At 41.7% G+C, this 15,932-nt stretch overlaps 1 protein-coding gene across 4 annotated transcripts in view; it reads right to left on the bottom strand.

Moving 5' to 3' along the window:
• Positions 1 to 15,932, bottom strand: part of PPP4R1 (protein phosphatase 4 regulatory subunit 1) — a 51,887-nt gene that overhangs the window by 16,124 nt on the left and 19,831 nt on the right. For all 4 annotated transcript variants that reach the window (XM_055126803.1, XM_055126805.1, XM_055126804.1 and 1 more), the window contains 5 exons: positions 14,654 to 14,761; positions 14,454 to 14,519; positions 10,291 to 10,449; positions 8,410 to 8,537; positions 2,252 to 2,775 (listed from right to left, as the gene is read on the bottom strand). In XM_055126803.1, coding sequence (XP_054982778.1) covers positions 2,252 to 2,775; positions 8,410 to 8,537; positions 10,291 to 10,449; positions 14,454 to 14,519; positions 14,654 to 14,761 — 985 coding nt within the window. The remainder of the gene's footprint in view (positions 1 to 2,251; positions 2,776 to 8,409; positions 8,538 to 10,290; positions 10,450 to 14,453; positions 14,520 to 14,653; positions 14,762 to 15,932) is intronic.

Here is a 15,932-nt window from a genome sequence, read left to right as displayed (position 1 = left end):
GGGAGCAGTGGTCACTGGAGCCTGAGGCCCACAGGAGTGGCGTCCCCCCAGCCCTGCCCACATGCAAAGGCAGAATGTGCTGGCAGGGGTCTCATGCAGGTGTTCCTGCTCTGCACCCAGGAGTCACTCCAGGCAGTGCTGACGGACCATGGGGGACCGGGGCATCATTTTGGGGGGAGAGGTCCCCCACCTAGCAATGCTCTGGGGTTATCCTGGCTCTGTACTCAGGAATTACTTCTTGTGGTGCTCAGGGAACTACAAGGGAAGCCACAGACTAGCCGTGTGCAAGGCAAGTGCTCAACCCTCTGTCTTCTGCTGGTGTACCGGGGTCACACTCAGCTGGCTGCGTGCAAGGCAAGCGCCCTACTCGCGGTGCGTGGCTGTAGCCCCAGGTAGGTATTTCTGACAGTCTGAAAGAAATGACTGCTCACAGTGGCCAGACCAGACACAGTGTGCCCCCGTCTCCTCTCTGTAGTGCCGCAGACTGAGCCCGGCACAAGGCACAGCAGAGAGCCAAGGGAAGCCACAGTCAAGCATGACCTTGGATTCCAATGAGATCCAAAGCCCGTGTCAGGCAGCCTCAGCCGCTCCCCCGGAGCCCCCTCTTTCTGCTGCACCGCACTCAGGCGCCCCTCAGAGGGAGCCCACTTGCCAGGAGTGCTGCAGCTGTGTCTGAGTGCCCAGGGAACCTCTCACAATCAGGATGAGGCCCAGTGAGCAGCTGTAAGGTACTGCCCTCAGGAGAGAAAAGACCAGGACAGACGGAAACACTGGCAGGCGTAAAGGCTAAACTAAGTTTTGATACTGAAATTTACCAGAAGTCTGAAAATTCACAGTACTAATTATTGGGGGAGGGGACATACCCAGCAGTGCTCAGGGGTCTCTCCTCGTGGTGCTCAAGAGCACCTTATGTGGTGGCAGGGACTGAACCAGGGGCAGTTGCATGTGAGGCAAGCGTCTTAGCTCCTGTACTCTCTCTCCATCCCATGGCACATTTTGTGTGTATGGGGGGAGGAAGGCTCCTCCCCATACACACAAAAAAAAGTGGGGGGGAAACACCCGACAGTGCTCAGGGTTTATTTCTGGCTCTGCATTCAGGGACCAATCCTGGCAGGCTCGGAGGACTATGACGAGGTGTCAAGGTAGGCCATGTGCAAGGCAAGCGCCCCACCCACGGTCCTGCTCTGCCCCACTCCCCAGTACAATTCCAGCCCAACAGTATTAGGCATCTTCTGATCCTGAAGCCTGCATGCACGTGAAGTTGTTTTTGAAACAAACCATGCATATCACTCGTAGCTTATTTGTTAAAAAAAGAATTTTGTGTTGCTTATTCAGTATTTCAGTAAGTACATGTGGCAGAGGGCCAGCAAATTATATAATGCAACGAGAGCTCCTGAAATAGGCTTAAAGCATAGCTCATAATCTTTATTTCATAAGAAAGCCATGTAAGAAAGACACACAGGGTGAGAGAGCACACTGGGCCAGGCATGCTTGCCCGGCATGCTGCCAGCCGGGGCTGGACCCCTGCACCGGGACTGATCTTGAGCACAGATGCAGGATGAAGCCCATGCACGGCTGGGTGTGGCCCAAAACAAAACCAAAAAAACAAACGTAGAATTACCATTACTGAAGTTAGACAAATAAACAAAACTTGTCAAATATTATTAAAATGTATTTTAAACAAAAAGCTAAAATCTGGAGTCGAATATTTTTTGAGACATCAGCTGTGAACACCCTTAAAAGAGGATCAAAATTCTAAGTCTTTGTGTCTCAATTCTCGTAAGGAGATGAAAATTTAGTATTTGCTGTACCATCAAATTCAAACTGTCATTTAAAAAGCCACACAATGTAGAAAAAAAAGTAAAAAAAGGTAAAAGTCATAAAGCTTTTGTAAAAGATAATCTATCATGAAAGATTAGTAGGGCGTTCTACTGAAAACACTATTCAGTGAAAACACAGTGAAAAATAGTGATTTGTAAATTAATAGAAATCTATTATACGCTAGTTACAAATAGAGGTAACCACATCTTAAATGAAATTCTGTGAAAATTAGCTTAACAGTACCAAGACAACTTAAAAGTCTATTTTCTTTAAAAACACACACACACACACACACACACACACACACACACACACACACACACACACACACACACACACACACACACACAGAAAAAGGCAGTTTTTCTAGGAGACAAAGCCTGAAAATAATATAATTAGAATCAAGAACTTGAGTGACGCCTCACCATACCTTTGACATCTGGGTCGTCAATATGGGGCTCGAGATTTTCTATCATTTCTTCAAGTTCCTTCCGGGTGGCCATGGGGATATTTGGAATACTTGGTACAGTGACTTCACACGATGCCTCAGGGTTCTCTGGGTTGTGTGTTTCCCCAGAAGCCTGCTCAAGCTCGATATCCAGATCGATCTCAGGAAGAGGAGTCCTCCAGAAATGGAAGGAGTTGTACAACTCCTGGTCTAAGACAGCGGAACCGTGTGAGCTGGGGCCCACCTCGGGCTGCGTCATGCAGCTGGCGTTACCAGGCTTTTTATCATTCGCACTATTAGCTGCTTCCTGAGGAGGTTCTGAGGACAAAGTACAAAGTAAAGAGCTGTCCATTGGAACGTTTATTTCACCTGGAGATTTCTTAGATGTTTCACTATCATCTTCCATCGTTTTTCCCAGTTTGACACTGGAATTATCCACAAAGGGATCGGAACAATCCTCTTCAGGCCTGATCTGTACATCCTCTGGCACTTCTTGATTTCTGATCCTTTAATTGTTTCATTTGGAGGAAAAACATGAAAGTATAAGAAAGTTACTGAAAAAAAGTCAAACATAGTCCAAAAAAGCATTTAGACAAGCTAAGTATTAAAACTTATAGACAATCTATTCAAATTAAGTGATTTATGTATGTTACAGATAATGCTTCTTTTTCCATCAGAGGTTCTGTATTCAAAGAGGTACACATCCGTGAAGCATACGTCTAGATACGAAAATATATTAGTTGGAGAAGGTAACATTCAAGAATCCTGGGATTTACAATACCATGTTGATTTTAATAATTAAAAGCTACAGAAAAATAGTAGGGAGATAAATCCTCCAGTAGATTTTAAGTAAAATTCTTAAATTATTTCATTTTTAGAATTTGTGCTGCCATTCTGCTTAAATGATATACTAAGAACTAAAACATATTTGTTTACATAAAAAGAAAAGGAAAAAATAGTATACTGCATCAGAAAATATCTACTATCTCACAAAATATATTAAAATCTGCTTACGTGTAAAAATATATTTTTCTACTTTGCAGTTTCCAAAGTTTTCCCACAATGTCATAATGTAAGCAATAAGGACAAATTCTTAAAGTACTTGTTAAAGTACTTGTTAAAGTACTTGTTAAAGTAAGGTCATGAGTACGGTACTTGTTAAAGTACCGTACTCATGACCTTAACTCCGGCACTATAGTTTATAATGTTTATCCCCTCAAGTTTTATCTGACTCAAGTAAATTTGACAAACATGGATTGAGCACCTACTAGGAGCCAGGAACTGAAGTCTATATTGATTCATATAGGAATAAGACACAGATCTTGCTTGTGAGATTATTATTTAGGTACAGAGGGAGGACTAAACACATAAGCAAATAACTGCGAGAGTGGTAAGCAAAGAAGTACACACACTGGACACAGGAAGCAAAGCCAAAAGGAATGGAAACGGAAAGGCTTTAGCGATTCGATTCGAGTTATATCCAGAAGAAGCAGCATTCGTGAGACAAAAGAGCAGAAAATGTACTCAAAGCAGCAACAGCAGCTGCAAAGGTTAGAGAGATAGAAGAGGTACAGCACTTGCAGGAAAACAGAATGAATTATTTCATGTCTAGGAAAAGAAAATGATGGACACGGCAGAAAAATTCAGGAAGCACTGTATTCCATACCAAACCCCTCTGGAACTGATCCCAGGGGCTACAGGAAATGATGCAGAATTAACGGAATTACAGTTTTTGATGTGTTATTTTTGAAAGACCAATCGGTGCAGTCTAGAAAATAGGCTGGAGGAAAAACAGGAGGCAGGAATAAAGGACTCTCCAGTTATGGAAGACACTGAACATGATGATGACAGTCGTTCAAAGATGCAGAACACTTGCTGCACGCTGGCGCTACAGTAAGGCAGGGCTGACCATCCACAAGTGCAAAGTTCTGCTTCAGACCGGCTGAGTCAAGCGTCTGTGCTAAACTTTAGGTGGTGACGTCTATGGAAAACTAGCCGGCCACGGGAGACAGATATGAAGGTTAGCAGTTCAGGAGAGTGTGTCTGAGCTGTGGATGTGTGTGTCGAAAGAAAAATGGATGAAAGATATAACCAGTCAGGCAGACGAGAGTGAGGGATTTTTAAGCAGTTTTTCCTCCCTGAATGTCCATTAAAGCATCATTTTAGGTTTAGGGCAAAGGGATCAAGTAGCTGAGAAGAAAAATGTCTTTCTGAGATAAAGAAGGCTGCTCAAGAACACAGCTTACATGGGTGAACGGGAAACACCTTCCTAAGAAATAGGAAAGGGCGGAAAGGACACAGGCCAATCTGTGAGCAAGGAAAAAGCAAAGGTGCTTCCTGAGACATGTGTCTTCACATACACAAGAGCGATCGGAGAGAATGCAGAGTAAGGGACAGACCAGTACTCTGGGCTCGAAGCATCCAGCCTTCAAGGGCTGCCCCTGAAGCCACCTTCCTTTTGTTCTCTTGAAAAAAACAGTTCAAAAAACAATAAAATCACTCAACTGTCCAAGCTTAAACCTTCTAATAAAGTTTTAAAAAAATAACCTTTTTTTCTTTTCGGTTTTGGGGTGATGCTCAGGGCTTACTCCTGGCTCTGCACTCAGGAATTACTCCTGGCAGTGCTTGGGGATCGAACTCAGCTCAGGTCCCAAAAAGTAAACTCTTTTGACGAAAACACTGTATTACATTAATTATGGACTATTACAATTTTAATAGTTGCTTCAAGCTGTCAAATAAATTCACTGAATACCCTTTTCTTTTTGTTTGTTTTAGGGACAAGCCTGGTGGTGCTCAGGTGGTGCTCTTGGTCTTGCACTCAGGAATAAGTTCTGGCGGTGCTTGGGATCCTATGGGATCGAACCCAGGTCAGCCACATGCAAGGCAAATGCACTACCTGCTGTGCTATCATTGCAGCCCTCTAAATACCTATTTTTCCTGGAGCTGGTTAACAGTCAGTGCAAGATATCAAATGTAAAAACTACAGTAACTGTGACACAAAAGCTTTCAAAATCCTTTCAAAACAATCAAAGTGTATTCTGAAAAGTGATGAGACAGAATTCTTTGTAAGAAGTGAACAGTCCTGTCTCCTAAGAGACAGTGGTGGTAGGGCACCAGAGGGGACTCAGCAGTTTCTCTCAAAGAGCCTTAGGCTTCCTCTGGCATCTACACACAATTACAATCATATCCTTAGGATTCCTCACTAGACTACGGGCCTAGGAAACATTCTGAAATTAAAAAAAAAAAAAAAGACATCTCTCAAGTACTATGAATAAATTAGGTGAAGTCTTAACATCAGTGAAGTGTTTCCAATTTCACTTTGGAATGAATATGTAGCCGGATTAACCATTTAGGACAAAAACCTACTAGCATAAGTAGTTCAGTTATTTACGACTTCTGAGATTAAGCCCAGTAATTTTTTTTTCTTCTGATTTTTGGGTTACACTCGGCAATACTCAAAGGTTATTCCTGACTTTGCACTCAGGAATCACTTCTGGCAGTGCTCGGGGACCGTATGGGATGCTAGGGATTGAACCTGGGTTGACCATGCGTAAGGCAAACGCCCTCCCCTTTGTACTATCCCTCCGGCCCCCAGTGTTTTCTTAAAATAATTCCATCAATATTTATAACGTGCTAACTCTGTGCCAGACTAAGTGAAGGTGTTGGTATTTTCAAAGACAAACTAGGCTGGAGGGAGGGTAGTGCCAGGAAGAGGGCTCAAAGGGCTGGAGTGCAAGCCTGGTGGTCCTGTGGGGGTGGCGTGGGAGGCCCCATGCCCAGAAGTCTAGTCCCAAGCACCGCTGGCTAGCACTCAGTACTGAGGCAGAAGGAGCCCTTGAGCCCGTAGAAACCAAGGCAGCTCCATGTGGTTGGCTGCTGGCTCACTCGGAAATATCTATGCAAACACACAATTTAAAAATTAGTGCTCTCATTCCAGTGCTATTTACAGCAAAGACATGAAGACATGAAGACACTGAAGAAGTCAGGAAAAGATTCTTGAAAGTAAGTCTAGAGACAGCAAACAAAACACTGACATTCAGTTTGTTAAATGAGGTACGGACGGACAGACCAGGATGGCTTCCCAAACAGAAAGCAGGGAGAACCAAAAGAACATAAGTGTATTAAGAGAACAGAGTAACAGTTGGCTCAACAGAGTAGAAAAGAAAATGCTTATTTTACATAATTAAAAATAGCAAATTTGAGTGTTTAACTGTTCTTAGAAATTGCCTTTTATTAACATTTCTAAAGCGTTCAATAGCTTGACTTTATAAACAATAAATGCTTCAAGAGTATTAAAGTGATATTATTTCCAGGATTTGATGCAATATTACATAATAGTGGAAACAACTTGCTTTGTGAAATATTTCTTTGAGCAATTTTAGAAACTGAGAGAACCTTAAGAATCAAATTCTACACTTTCATCTACAGTAGCTGGTTCATAGTAAGTGCTCAATTATAATCAATTATGGATCTTAAATAAAAGCAGTTTAAAACTAACTCAAAAGAAAATGTCAGTGAAATACTAAAGGGAGGGTGGACAAACTACTGATCTGAGATTAATATAGGACTAACTCATTCTGAAGTTAGGAACAGATACAAAATTTTTTTTACAGTATTTAACCTAACTTCTCTAGGTAAGAACTCTCCTTCCCACAATACAAGAAAGTGATGTCCAATGCTACAAACTATTGATTTTATATGAAAACATTATCTTTTTACAATGGAAGAGAAATTAAGATGTGTAGTGAAACATGACAGATCTCTTTTAAGTATCTCTTCCAATAATGTTCAACATCAATAATAAAGTCTAGGCCACGACAGGCAAACCAACCATGTGGTCAATTAGATCTAGAGAAACAGTCAGGCCAGGTGCTTATGCATTTTCCCTGGCTGTTTTCTACTCCAAAGGTAGAGGTATAAGTAATTGTGACAGAAACCAAAAATATTTATCATTTGGCCTTCCACACAGTTTCTTGACCTTTGTTCTGTACAATTCTCTGTAAAATTTAACTTTCACTAGACTCTGAGATTTGAAAAGAAATCACATAAAGTTTTTATACAATTAGATAGTGAAAAGGTATGCTGGTATAAAAAATGAAAAGCTGGTAACATCCCCCACCCTCATCACTTTCATCAAACTCCTTGTAGCAGCTGTTTTCAAAAGAACTGACAGAATTTGCTTGCTAGGAAGACAGGCTTAGAGTGATTTTTTTTTCTTCCTTTACAAAAAACAGTACCTCAGGTTTGTTTGGCTATTCAGCAGGACAGTAGGAGAACGGGCAAAAAGGTAAAACAAGGCAGCAGAGAAGAAAGGAAGAACTGCCAAATCAAAACACCAAGAAAGCAATTATCACAGTATCAAGACCTACGAAGAAAATGTCCATTAGCATCATGGTAAGGGAGGGACAAGCACTACGGTAACTCAAGCATTACAGGCAGGGACCGTTTCAAAATCAGGCACTAAGTTATTTCAAGTGCAAACTCTAACTGTTGGTGCATAACTTCCCATGCACTTCCAGTTTTGAATCATTTTTCCTTAAGAATATATAATAAACTTTTAAACCTGAAACTGAACTGAAATGTTTTAATGCAAAAAATATCTACAGATAATTATTCTAAGGTAATTTTTTTAAGATATAAAAATCTGGTCAATTAAAATATGTATTCATAATTTTATGCTCATCATTGAAACACTCTCCCCTCAACTGAGCAATTCAATCATTATCTCTAGACAGAGAATCCAAGATCCACAATTAAATTGTGACTGAAAAGAAAAATATAATAAAAATGAAAGTATTTATAAATTATATTTTACTACAAAAATCCCAAATATTTTAAGTTACAGAAACTTACTTTTAATATTACCTGAACAGTTTAATAAGCAAATAATCTATTAAATAACCTAGTACAAACTTATCAAATCTATAATATATACTTTCTAAGGCTAGGTATCAGGCTTCACATTTTAATATTAAACCAGAGATGTTTAACAAATATGTAAGCTAAAACTATAAAGATATTAATCAATTTTTATATTTAAGAGAAATTACTAATTCTCCAAACAGAGTATCTATTATAAAAAAACATAAAGGAAATGTTCACAAGCAGTAAAACTGGAAAGCAAAGTTTTAAAATCATACCTATTTTTGTCTTCTACTGGTGTATCTTCTGAGCCTTTGTTTTCTTCTTTAAAATATTGCCCTGAGCTAGACGGATTAGCAAAGGTGGATATAAAAGGTCCCAGAGATTGAAAAGCTGCTTGGCGAACCTTGGAAGAATGAAAGGACAGTATTAAAACAAAAAAATGAGACATTGGGGCCGAGGCGGTAGTACAACGGGTAAGGAATTTGCCTTGAATGCGGCCGACCTGGGTTCGATCCCCAGCATCCCATACAGTCTGCCAAGCACTGCCAGGAGTGATTCCAGGAGTAATTCCTGAGTGCAGAGCCAGGAGTAACCCATGAGCATCACTGGGTATGACCCAAAAAGCAAAAATAAGTAAGAAAATAATTTTTTAAATGAGATATTATTATTATTACATTTGCTATCAATGTATATTTAATAATAAACCTTTTTAAAAGAACCCTCGACTGCAGCCCGGAGACCACTCACCGGGCAGGAGAGCACGTGCCATATGCTGGAACCCAGGCTGATGCCCGCCCAGCAGATGAGCCCTGCAGCACTGCCAGGAATGGCCCCAAAATCAAACCATGAAAAAATAAACTCAATCACACTAAGTGAAACGAGTCAGAGAGGAACAGGCATAGAATAACTGCATTCATTTGTGAGGTATAAAATATCATAATATGAGACTGACACCCAAGGAATGGTAGGCCAGGAGGATTGCTCCATGGCTGGCAGCCTGCCTCATGAGCTGGGGGAGAAGGCAGCGGGGATGGAGATGGCATCACTAAGTCAACGATGGCTGGAGGGATCGCTCAGGATGAAGATGTATGCTGAAAATTGATAAAGGACCAAACATGATGGCCTCTCTATCTGTATTGCAAACCGTAATACCCATAAGTAGAGAGAGAGAGAGGAGAGAAGTTGTCTGCCATAGTGGCAGGGAAGGGGATGGGGAGAGGGACACAGGGACATTCGTGGTAGAAAATGTACACTGGTAGAGAGATGGGTGTTCGATCACTGTATGATGAAACTCAAAACATGGAAGTTTTGCAACTGTAGCTCAGTGATTCAATTAAAAAAAAAAACAGATTCAGAACTACTATGAATCATTCTTTTAAATTTAAAAGTCACTGTATTTTCTCACAATTTTTTTCCTATCCTGGCTTTTAACAAAAATAAAGAACAAACAAACACAAAAATTTGAAATAGGATCCTAGATAACATTTGCCTTAAACAAAACTTCTTCAAGAAAAATCACACCCAGCAGTGCTCAGGGGCTACTCCTGGCGGTGCTCAGGTGACCATACGGGATGCCGGTGATCGAACTCGAGTCAGCTGCACGAAAGGGAAATGCCCTCCCTGCCGTGCTGTGGCTCCAGTCCCGTGCTGTGTATTCTTAAGAACACAAAGAATGGGTGTTCTAGAGAAACAGGTGCTTATAGGGCATGCAGTCAACCCCGATTCAATCCCCAGCACCACATAAGGTTTCCAAGCACACCACAGTGGTCCCTGAGCACAGAGCCAGGCGTTAAGCTTTGAGCACAGCCAGGGGTGGCCCAAATATTAAAAATAACAAAAAGAATGAAGAAAACCATGACTGCCGGGGAGAAATATTAGCCACCAAAAAGCCAACAAAATATGGTAAGTTCAATGTTTCCAGGCAGGAAGACTGAATACCTGTTGCATAGAAATAAGAAAGATGTGTGCCAGTACTCTATACCATACTCATCAGAAATAAAGCTTTTTTTTTGAAAGGTAAGATAGTCATCTACTATCTACTCTTCAGTATTAAAAACATTCTAAATTAGAAATAATTTTCTAAATTACAAAATTAAAATCAACTTAGCTAAGGAAGGTATTATTTTACAAAAAGGTGCAACCAAACCAAATCCTACCCATCGTGAAGGATCACTGATGAGATTTATAAACAAAGCTGATAATTTTGTCCGCCGGATTTCTTGACACGTTGCACAGGAAACCGCCATGAAGCACTCAGCACAAGCCTTGCGGACTCCCCACACGTTGTCAGAACAAAGCTGGAAAAACCTGGGAAGCTATGGAAAAAGGATGTTTGTTCAGCAGACAGATATAGTAGGTTTCTCGGTTACTTCTATTTTACTTTCTGCTTTTAGGGTGTTTTCATGTATTACATTTCCTTAGTAAGATGTAGAAACACAGTTCAGTATTAGTACTCAGTAAGTACTAATAATTAGTAAAAAAGGTTTAACTTCTTACTAAAATGCAACACAATCACCTGAGTAAGAGCTGATTTGTTTAATAAAGTGGGATAAGAAAAATAAGGATAAAAAAATTTTCACAGGGGCCAGAATACAGCGGCAGGAAGCTTGCCTTGCATGCAATCGACCTGGATTCAATTCCTGACATCCCAAATGGTCCCTTGAACCCCGCCAGGAATGATGCCTAAATCAGTCAGGAGACTAAGCCCTGAGCATCACTGGATATGGTACAAAGACAAAAAAAAATTTATGCACACCTCCATTTTCAACAAACTTTTCCTATCAAAATGTAATTTAAAAGTGTCCAGATTGCAGACATTTAAATGCCAAACTTGAAGTCATGTCTCTTTAGTCAAGAAATTATTTTTGGATAAAACTGTGGGTAAATGTATACATTTCAAGCTCCATATATAAATTTGTAATGTACAATGTATTCCTTTGTTTCTACAATCACTTATATCACTTGTCATCCCATTCGTCCCTGTCGCCTGGCAGTGTCCTCTGCTCGCTCCAGGAACACGAAGAGCCTCAAACCGTTCATTCAAGTTCTTGATGAAGAAGTCTGACCATCTCGTAGGTGGGCGGTCACTCGGTCTTTTGACATCCTGTGGAATCCAGTTGATAAAAGCTTTAGTCCAGCGGTCATCTCTAAAGCGCATTATGTTTCAGCCCATCTGATTTTCAACACCTTGGCAAACGAGACAGCATCCCTGATTCTTCATCGTCAATGGAGGTCAGAACTCCAGACTCCTTCTCTCATTTGAATGAAATGTGATATTCAAAGCATAGCTTGATTCCTCTTTGGGATACCTCTTTCGATTCCTCTTTGGGATACCTAATCTTGTCCTGATTTCGTAGGGCCCAGGTCTCTGAGGCATATGTTAGTGCAGAAGAATGGTGGAGTCGAAAAGATGTGCCTGGAGCCGGAGGTTCTTTGTCCTCTTTGCCACTTCTTCAATGCTCTTGATGGTGTTCCACACCTCTCTCTTCCTCCTGCGCAGTTCTGGCGCCAGATTGTCATTTTGAGTTTTCAACCCAGGTACACATAACTGCTGCATTTGCAGATGTTCATTCTGTTGAGAGCAAATGGAACACCAGGAACTAGTTCGTTTCTCATGAACACTGTCTTCGTGAGATTCAGCTGCAGTCTGATCTTTCCACACTCACAGTCGAAGTCAGCCAGCATTTGTGCCGCTTGGCTGATATTTGATGTTTTTAGAACAATGTCATCAGTGAAGCAGAAGTGGTGTAGTTGCGGACCGTCTATCTTCTCTCCCATTCCTTCCCATTCCAGTTGTCACATGATGTTTTCGGGGGTGGCACTGAAGAGTTTCCATGAAATAGTATCACCTTGTCAAACCCCTCTCTGTACGTTGATGATCATTTCCTTGTAGAATGGAGAGATCCTGATGGTGAATCCACAATACAGCTCACGGAGGATCTTGACTACTGACTTTGAACGCCCTGTTTGGCTAGGGCTTTGATGACGGCTTCAGTCTCAACAGAATCAAAGGCCTTTAAATCAATGAACAGACAGAGCGGCATCTTGAACTCTCGAGAAACTTCAATGAGTTTGGTCACCATGTGGACATGGTCAATCATGCTTAATCCTTTTCAGAACCTGGCTTGCTCGCATGGTTGTCCTTTGTCTAGTGTTCTGCCAATCCTATTCAGGATGACTCAAGTGAATAACTTGTAGACGATAGACAACAGGCAGATTGGGTGATAACTGCCGATGTCGTGGACGTCGCCCTTTTTGTCCTGCTAGTTTCCCATTGGGATGGAACCTTGCATTTGGACCGGTAGCGTATTAAGAGCCGAGCCAGTATATTGACAAGTACTGGCGGCAGATTCTTCAGCTGTTCATGTCAGACCTTGTCTGGACCGGATTCTGTATGCTTCTTTACCGACGAAATAGCATGTCGGATTTAGGAAGGGAGGACGTTGGGAATGACATCCACCCTGTGGAATTTGGTATGTGGGCAGGTGGACATGGCTATCGAAGAGATCCAAGTAGAAGTCGTGGATAACCTTTTCCATTGCCCTTCTGGAAGATGTGATAGATACACCAGGATGTCAGAGAGCAGTCATCTTGGTCTTATAGTTAGTGAAGGACAGCGAGTGTTGCGAATACTTTTCCCGGCTTCTGCTGCATTGGCCCACACTGCTGCTCTTCTCTCTTGGAGGTCTCCCTTTATCGCTTCTCTCCACAGCTTTGTGAGCTCAGACGTTAGCTTGTTAGCCTGAGGCTCTCGCCAAACCACGTTGGCGAATGAGCTCGAGAGTTTCTGAAGTGTTCGAGGGCTACTCAAGCTCTGTGCTTAGAAGTTACTCCTAGTATATGCTCTGCCCATTTATTATATTGTTGTCAGTTATTTTTAATACGATAGGTTTATAATAAATGTGTGTTCATTTTAATAAGTAGATCCCACAAGGGATGATGCTGTAGTATCAAGGTAAAAATGAAATAAAAATGATAGTTGGCCTTTTAAAAAAAAAAAAGTTTCCGAATACAGATGTCTTTTTGTGGCTTTCTCTCTCTCTGCATTCCTTGCAGTCATGGACGTGCTGAACCAGTCAATCGTATTCCTCGTCGATGTTGTCAACAACAACATCTTCCCATATTGCTGCAATAGTGCCAAAGAGCTCCCAGTTGGTGGTCTTCTTTAGGGTTTTCTTCTTAAACTTTGCAGCCCTTTCTCCCTGCTCCGGGAAGTAGAATTTAGCACGAAGGAGACGGTGGTCTGATCCCGTCTGGAATTTTGGGACAACAGCAACATCGGACAGGCAAAACTGTCAATTGAATATGATGTGGTCAATTCTGTTGTGGAAGAACCAGGAGACTCCAATGTTCAACATTTTGATTTGGCCTTCTGGAACTGCGAGTTGCCATGGATGGTGTTGGTCAACATGATAACTCAGTCTCTCACCCTGTTCGTTCCATTCTAGGCCATGGGTCCTGATGTGGAGTTCTTCAGGTGAACTTCTAGGTCCTATCTTGGCGTTAAAATCACCGACAATGACCTTGTAGAAGATGTGGTCTTCTTTATAAAACTTTTCCAGCTCCATGTAGAACTTCTCAATTTCTTCTTCGCTGTAGTTGGATGTTGGTGTGTAGACGATGAAGATAGAAACTGCCGGCAATGAGCCACAATCTATTCAAACGTAAGCATCCAATTTGGGTTGTTAGGCATTCGAATGAATCAATGCTCATGGCCAAGTTTGTGTTGACAAGGACACTCACACCACCGACGCCTCTACTGTTGCAACGCATGTTCCGAGGAACAGTTCTCCAGTGTCGAAAATGGCATGATGTGTTCGATACCTTCTCGTCTCGGTCAATCCTATGATGTACTTGATCTTCTGCGCTTGCACCATCAGGTCCTCGATGGATGCTTCTGATGCCAGCGTATGTGTGTTAAAAAGTGCAAACAGTCATTTTAGTCCTTCTTCGTCTTGGCAGCCTCGTTTGGCCCTGAGATTTTATCAGCCTCTCCTTGTTTGACCTTCTTAATGCTGCCGTATTGGGGGCTCTCCCAGGGTCAGGGGAATGAGGCCCATTGTTGTTACTGTTTTTGGCATACTGAATACGCCACGGGTAGCTTGCCAGGCCCTGCCGTGCGGGCGGGGTACTCTCGGTAGCTTGCTGGGCTCTCTGAGAGGGACGGAGGCTTTTAGGGAGGCCTCTAAGCGCCATTATAAGTGTTCTGATGGTTCACACCATATTTGAACCCCATCAAATATGGTGCAGTAATGATGGGAAATGGGTACAAGTGTTCATAGTGTCGAGTTTATGGTATGTAAGTTTCTACAGTACTTACCAACATTTCCTCTGTTGCTGGCTGGCCAACTACACTGCAGATATCTCCAAAATTGGCAGCACAGACCTGAAACAAACATAAGCATCACTGACATTTCAAAAGAGCACAGATAGAGTTCTTTCAAGCAATCTTTGTATTTTCACTTCTGGGTGCACTGACCAGAGCAATGTATCCTTCAGCAGAAGCTGACTGACAAGTACCTTTCGCACATGGAACATCCTGCAGTCACAGCACATCTCACAGAACCTGGGGAGGAGGCGGCGCTCTGTGATGTCCTTCCCGACCATGGGGGCCATTCTGCACATTATCTGCAATAAGGACAGAAACACACTCAAAATACCATCAAACTGAGACTTCGCAGTTAAATCTGCCAACTTACTGAAAGCATATGCAATTAGTGGAAATATGAAATGCAGCATCATTATACTGCATACATTACAAAAATCTTTTTAGCCGAGTAAAAACAGAAAAATAAACATAAACTGCCAATAAAATCAACCATAATATGGTAAGTATGGCAAACCCAGAAAAATAACTCCAAATTCTACCTGATAACTTTAGATACAAAAAACTCCCCTACATTTTTCCTTGTAATAAATGGTGACTGCTCAAGAGCAAAAATTATCCATAAAAAGAATCTGAAGGATCTGAAGTTAGAAGCATCACTAAGAAAGGAGTCTACAGTGGCAGTTCATACCTTTCAGTCAACAAAATTAGAACTACCCAAAGCAAGGCAATTCTGATATTCCTACTTCAGCTAATGTAATACCATATAAAATGAAGATGTACTGAGCATGAAATCTGGCTGAATATTATTTATTTAACAAATTCCCTCCACAGCTGGCAATAGTAAAATATTCCCAACCATATAAGAAACTAAAATTAATCCAAAATCAACCATGGGGGCCAAAGAGATAGCACAGTGGTTAGGGCACTTGATTTTTTTTTTTTTTTTTTTTTTGCATACAGGCACCCCAGGTTTGACCCCTGGCACTTCATATGGTCCCCTGAACCCTGCCAGGAGTGATCCCTGAGTGCAGAGCCAGGAGTAACCCCTGAAAATTGCTGCAGAAAACGAATCTGAGGCGCTTGTGGCAGTAGTTTCAAGGATATGCTTCTTGGGTGTAAAGGTTGTGGGTGGGAAAGTTTTAGAAGGCCTGGTTTAGGCAACATGAAATCTCAACAAAACGCATGACATGTGCTGAAAACTATAAAACACTGATGAAATAAACGAAACACTTAAATGGAGAGATCTACTATATCCCTGGTATTTTTTCAGAGCCAGATGCTAAAGCCATCTAGTTTCCAAGTGAGGCCCACAGAAGACACACCTTTTTTCGAACAGGCCTATGTCCCTTTGTAGCTCACTCATACATTTCAAATTTAATTTATAGCTACTTTATTTTCTTTTCTGGGGAAGAGTGCAAATCCAGTAGGGCTTATGGATTATTCCTGGCACAGCAAGGGGAACCATATGGC

The sequence above is a fragment of the Sorex araneus genome, chromosome 2 (assembly GCF_027595985.1).
Source record: "Sorex araneus isolate mSorAra2 chromosome 2, mSorAra2.pri, whole genome shotgun sequence".
In the NCBI taxonomy this organism is placed as follows: Eukaryota; Metazoa; Chordata; class Mammalia; order Eulipotyphla; family Soricidae; genus Sorex; species Sorex araneus.
The sequence above is the reverse complement of the archived record's forward strand: the minus strand, read 5'-3'. Positions and strand labels throughout refer to the sequence as shown.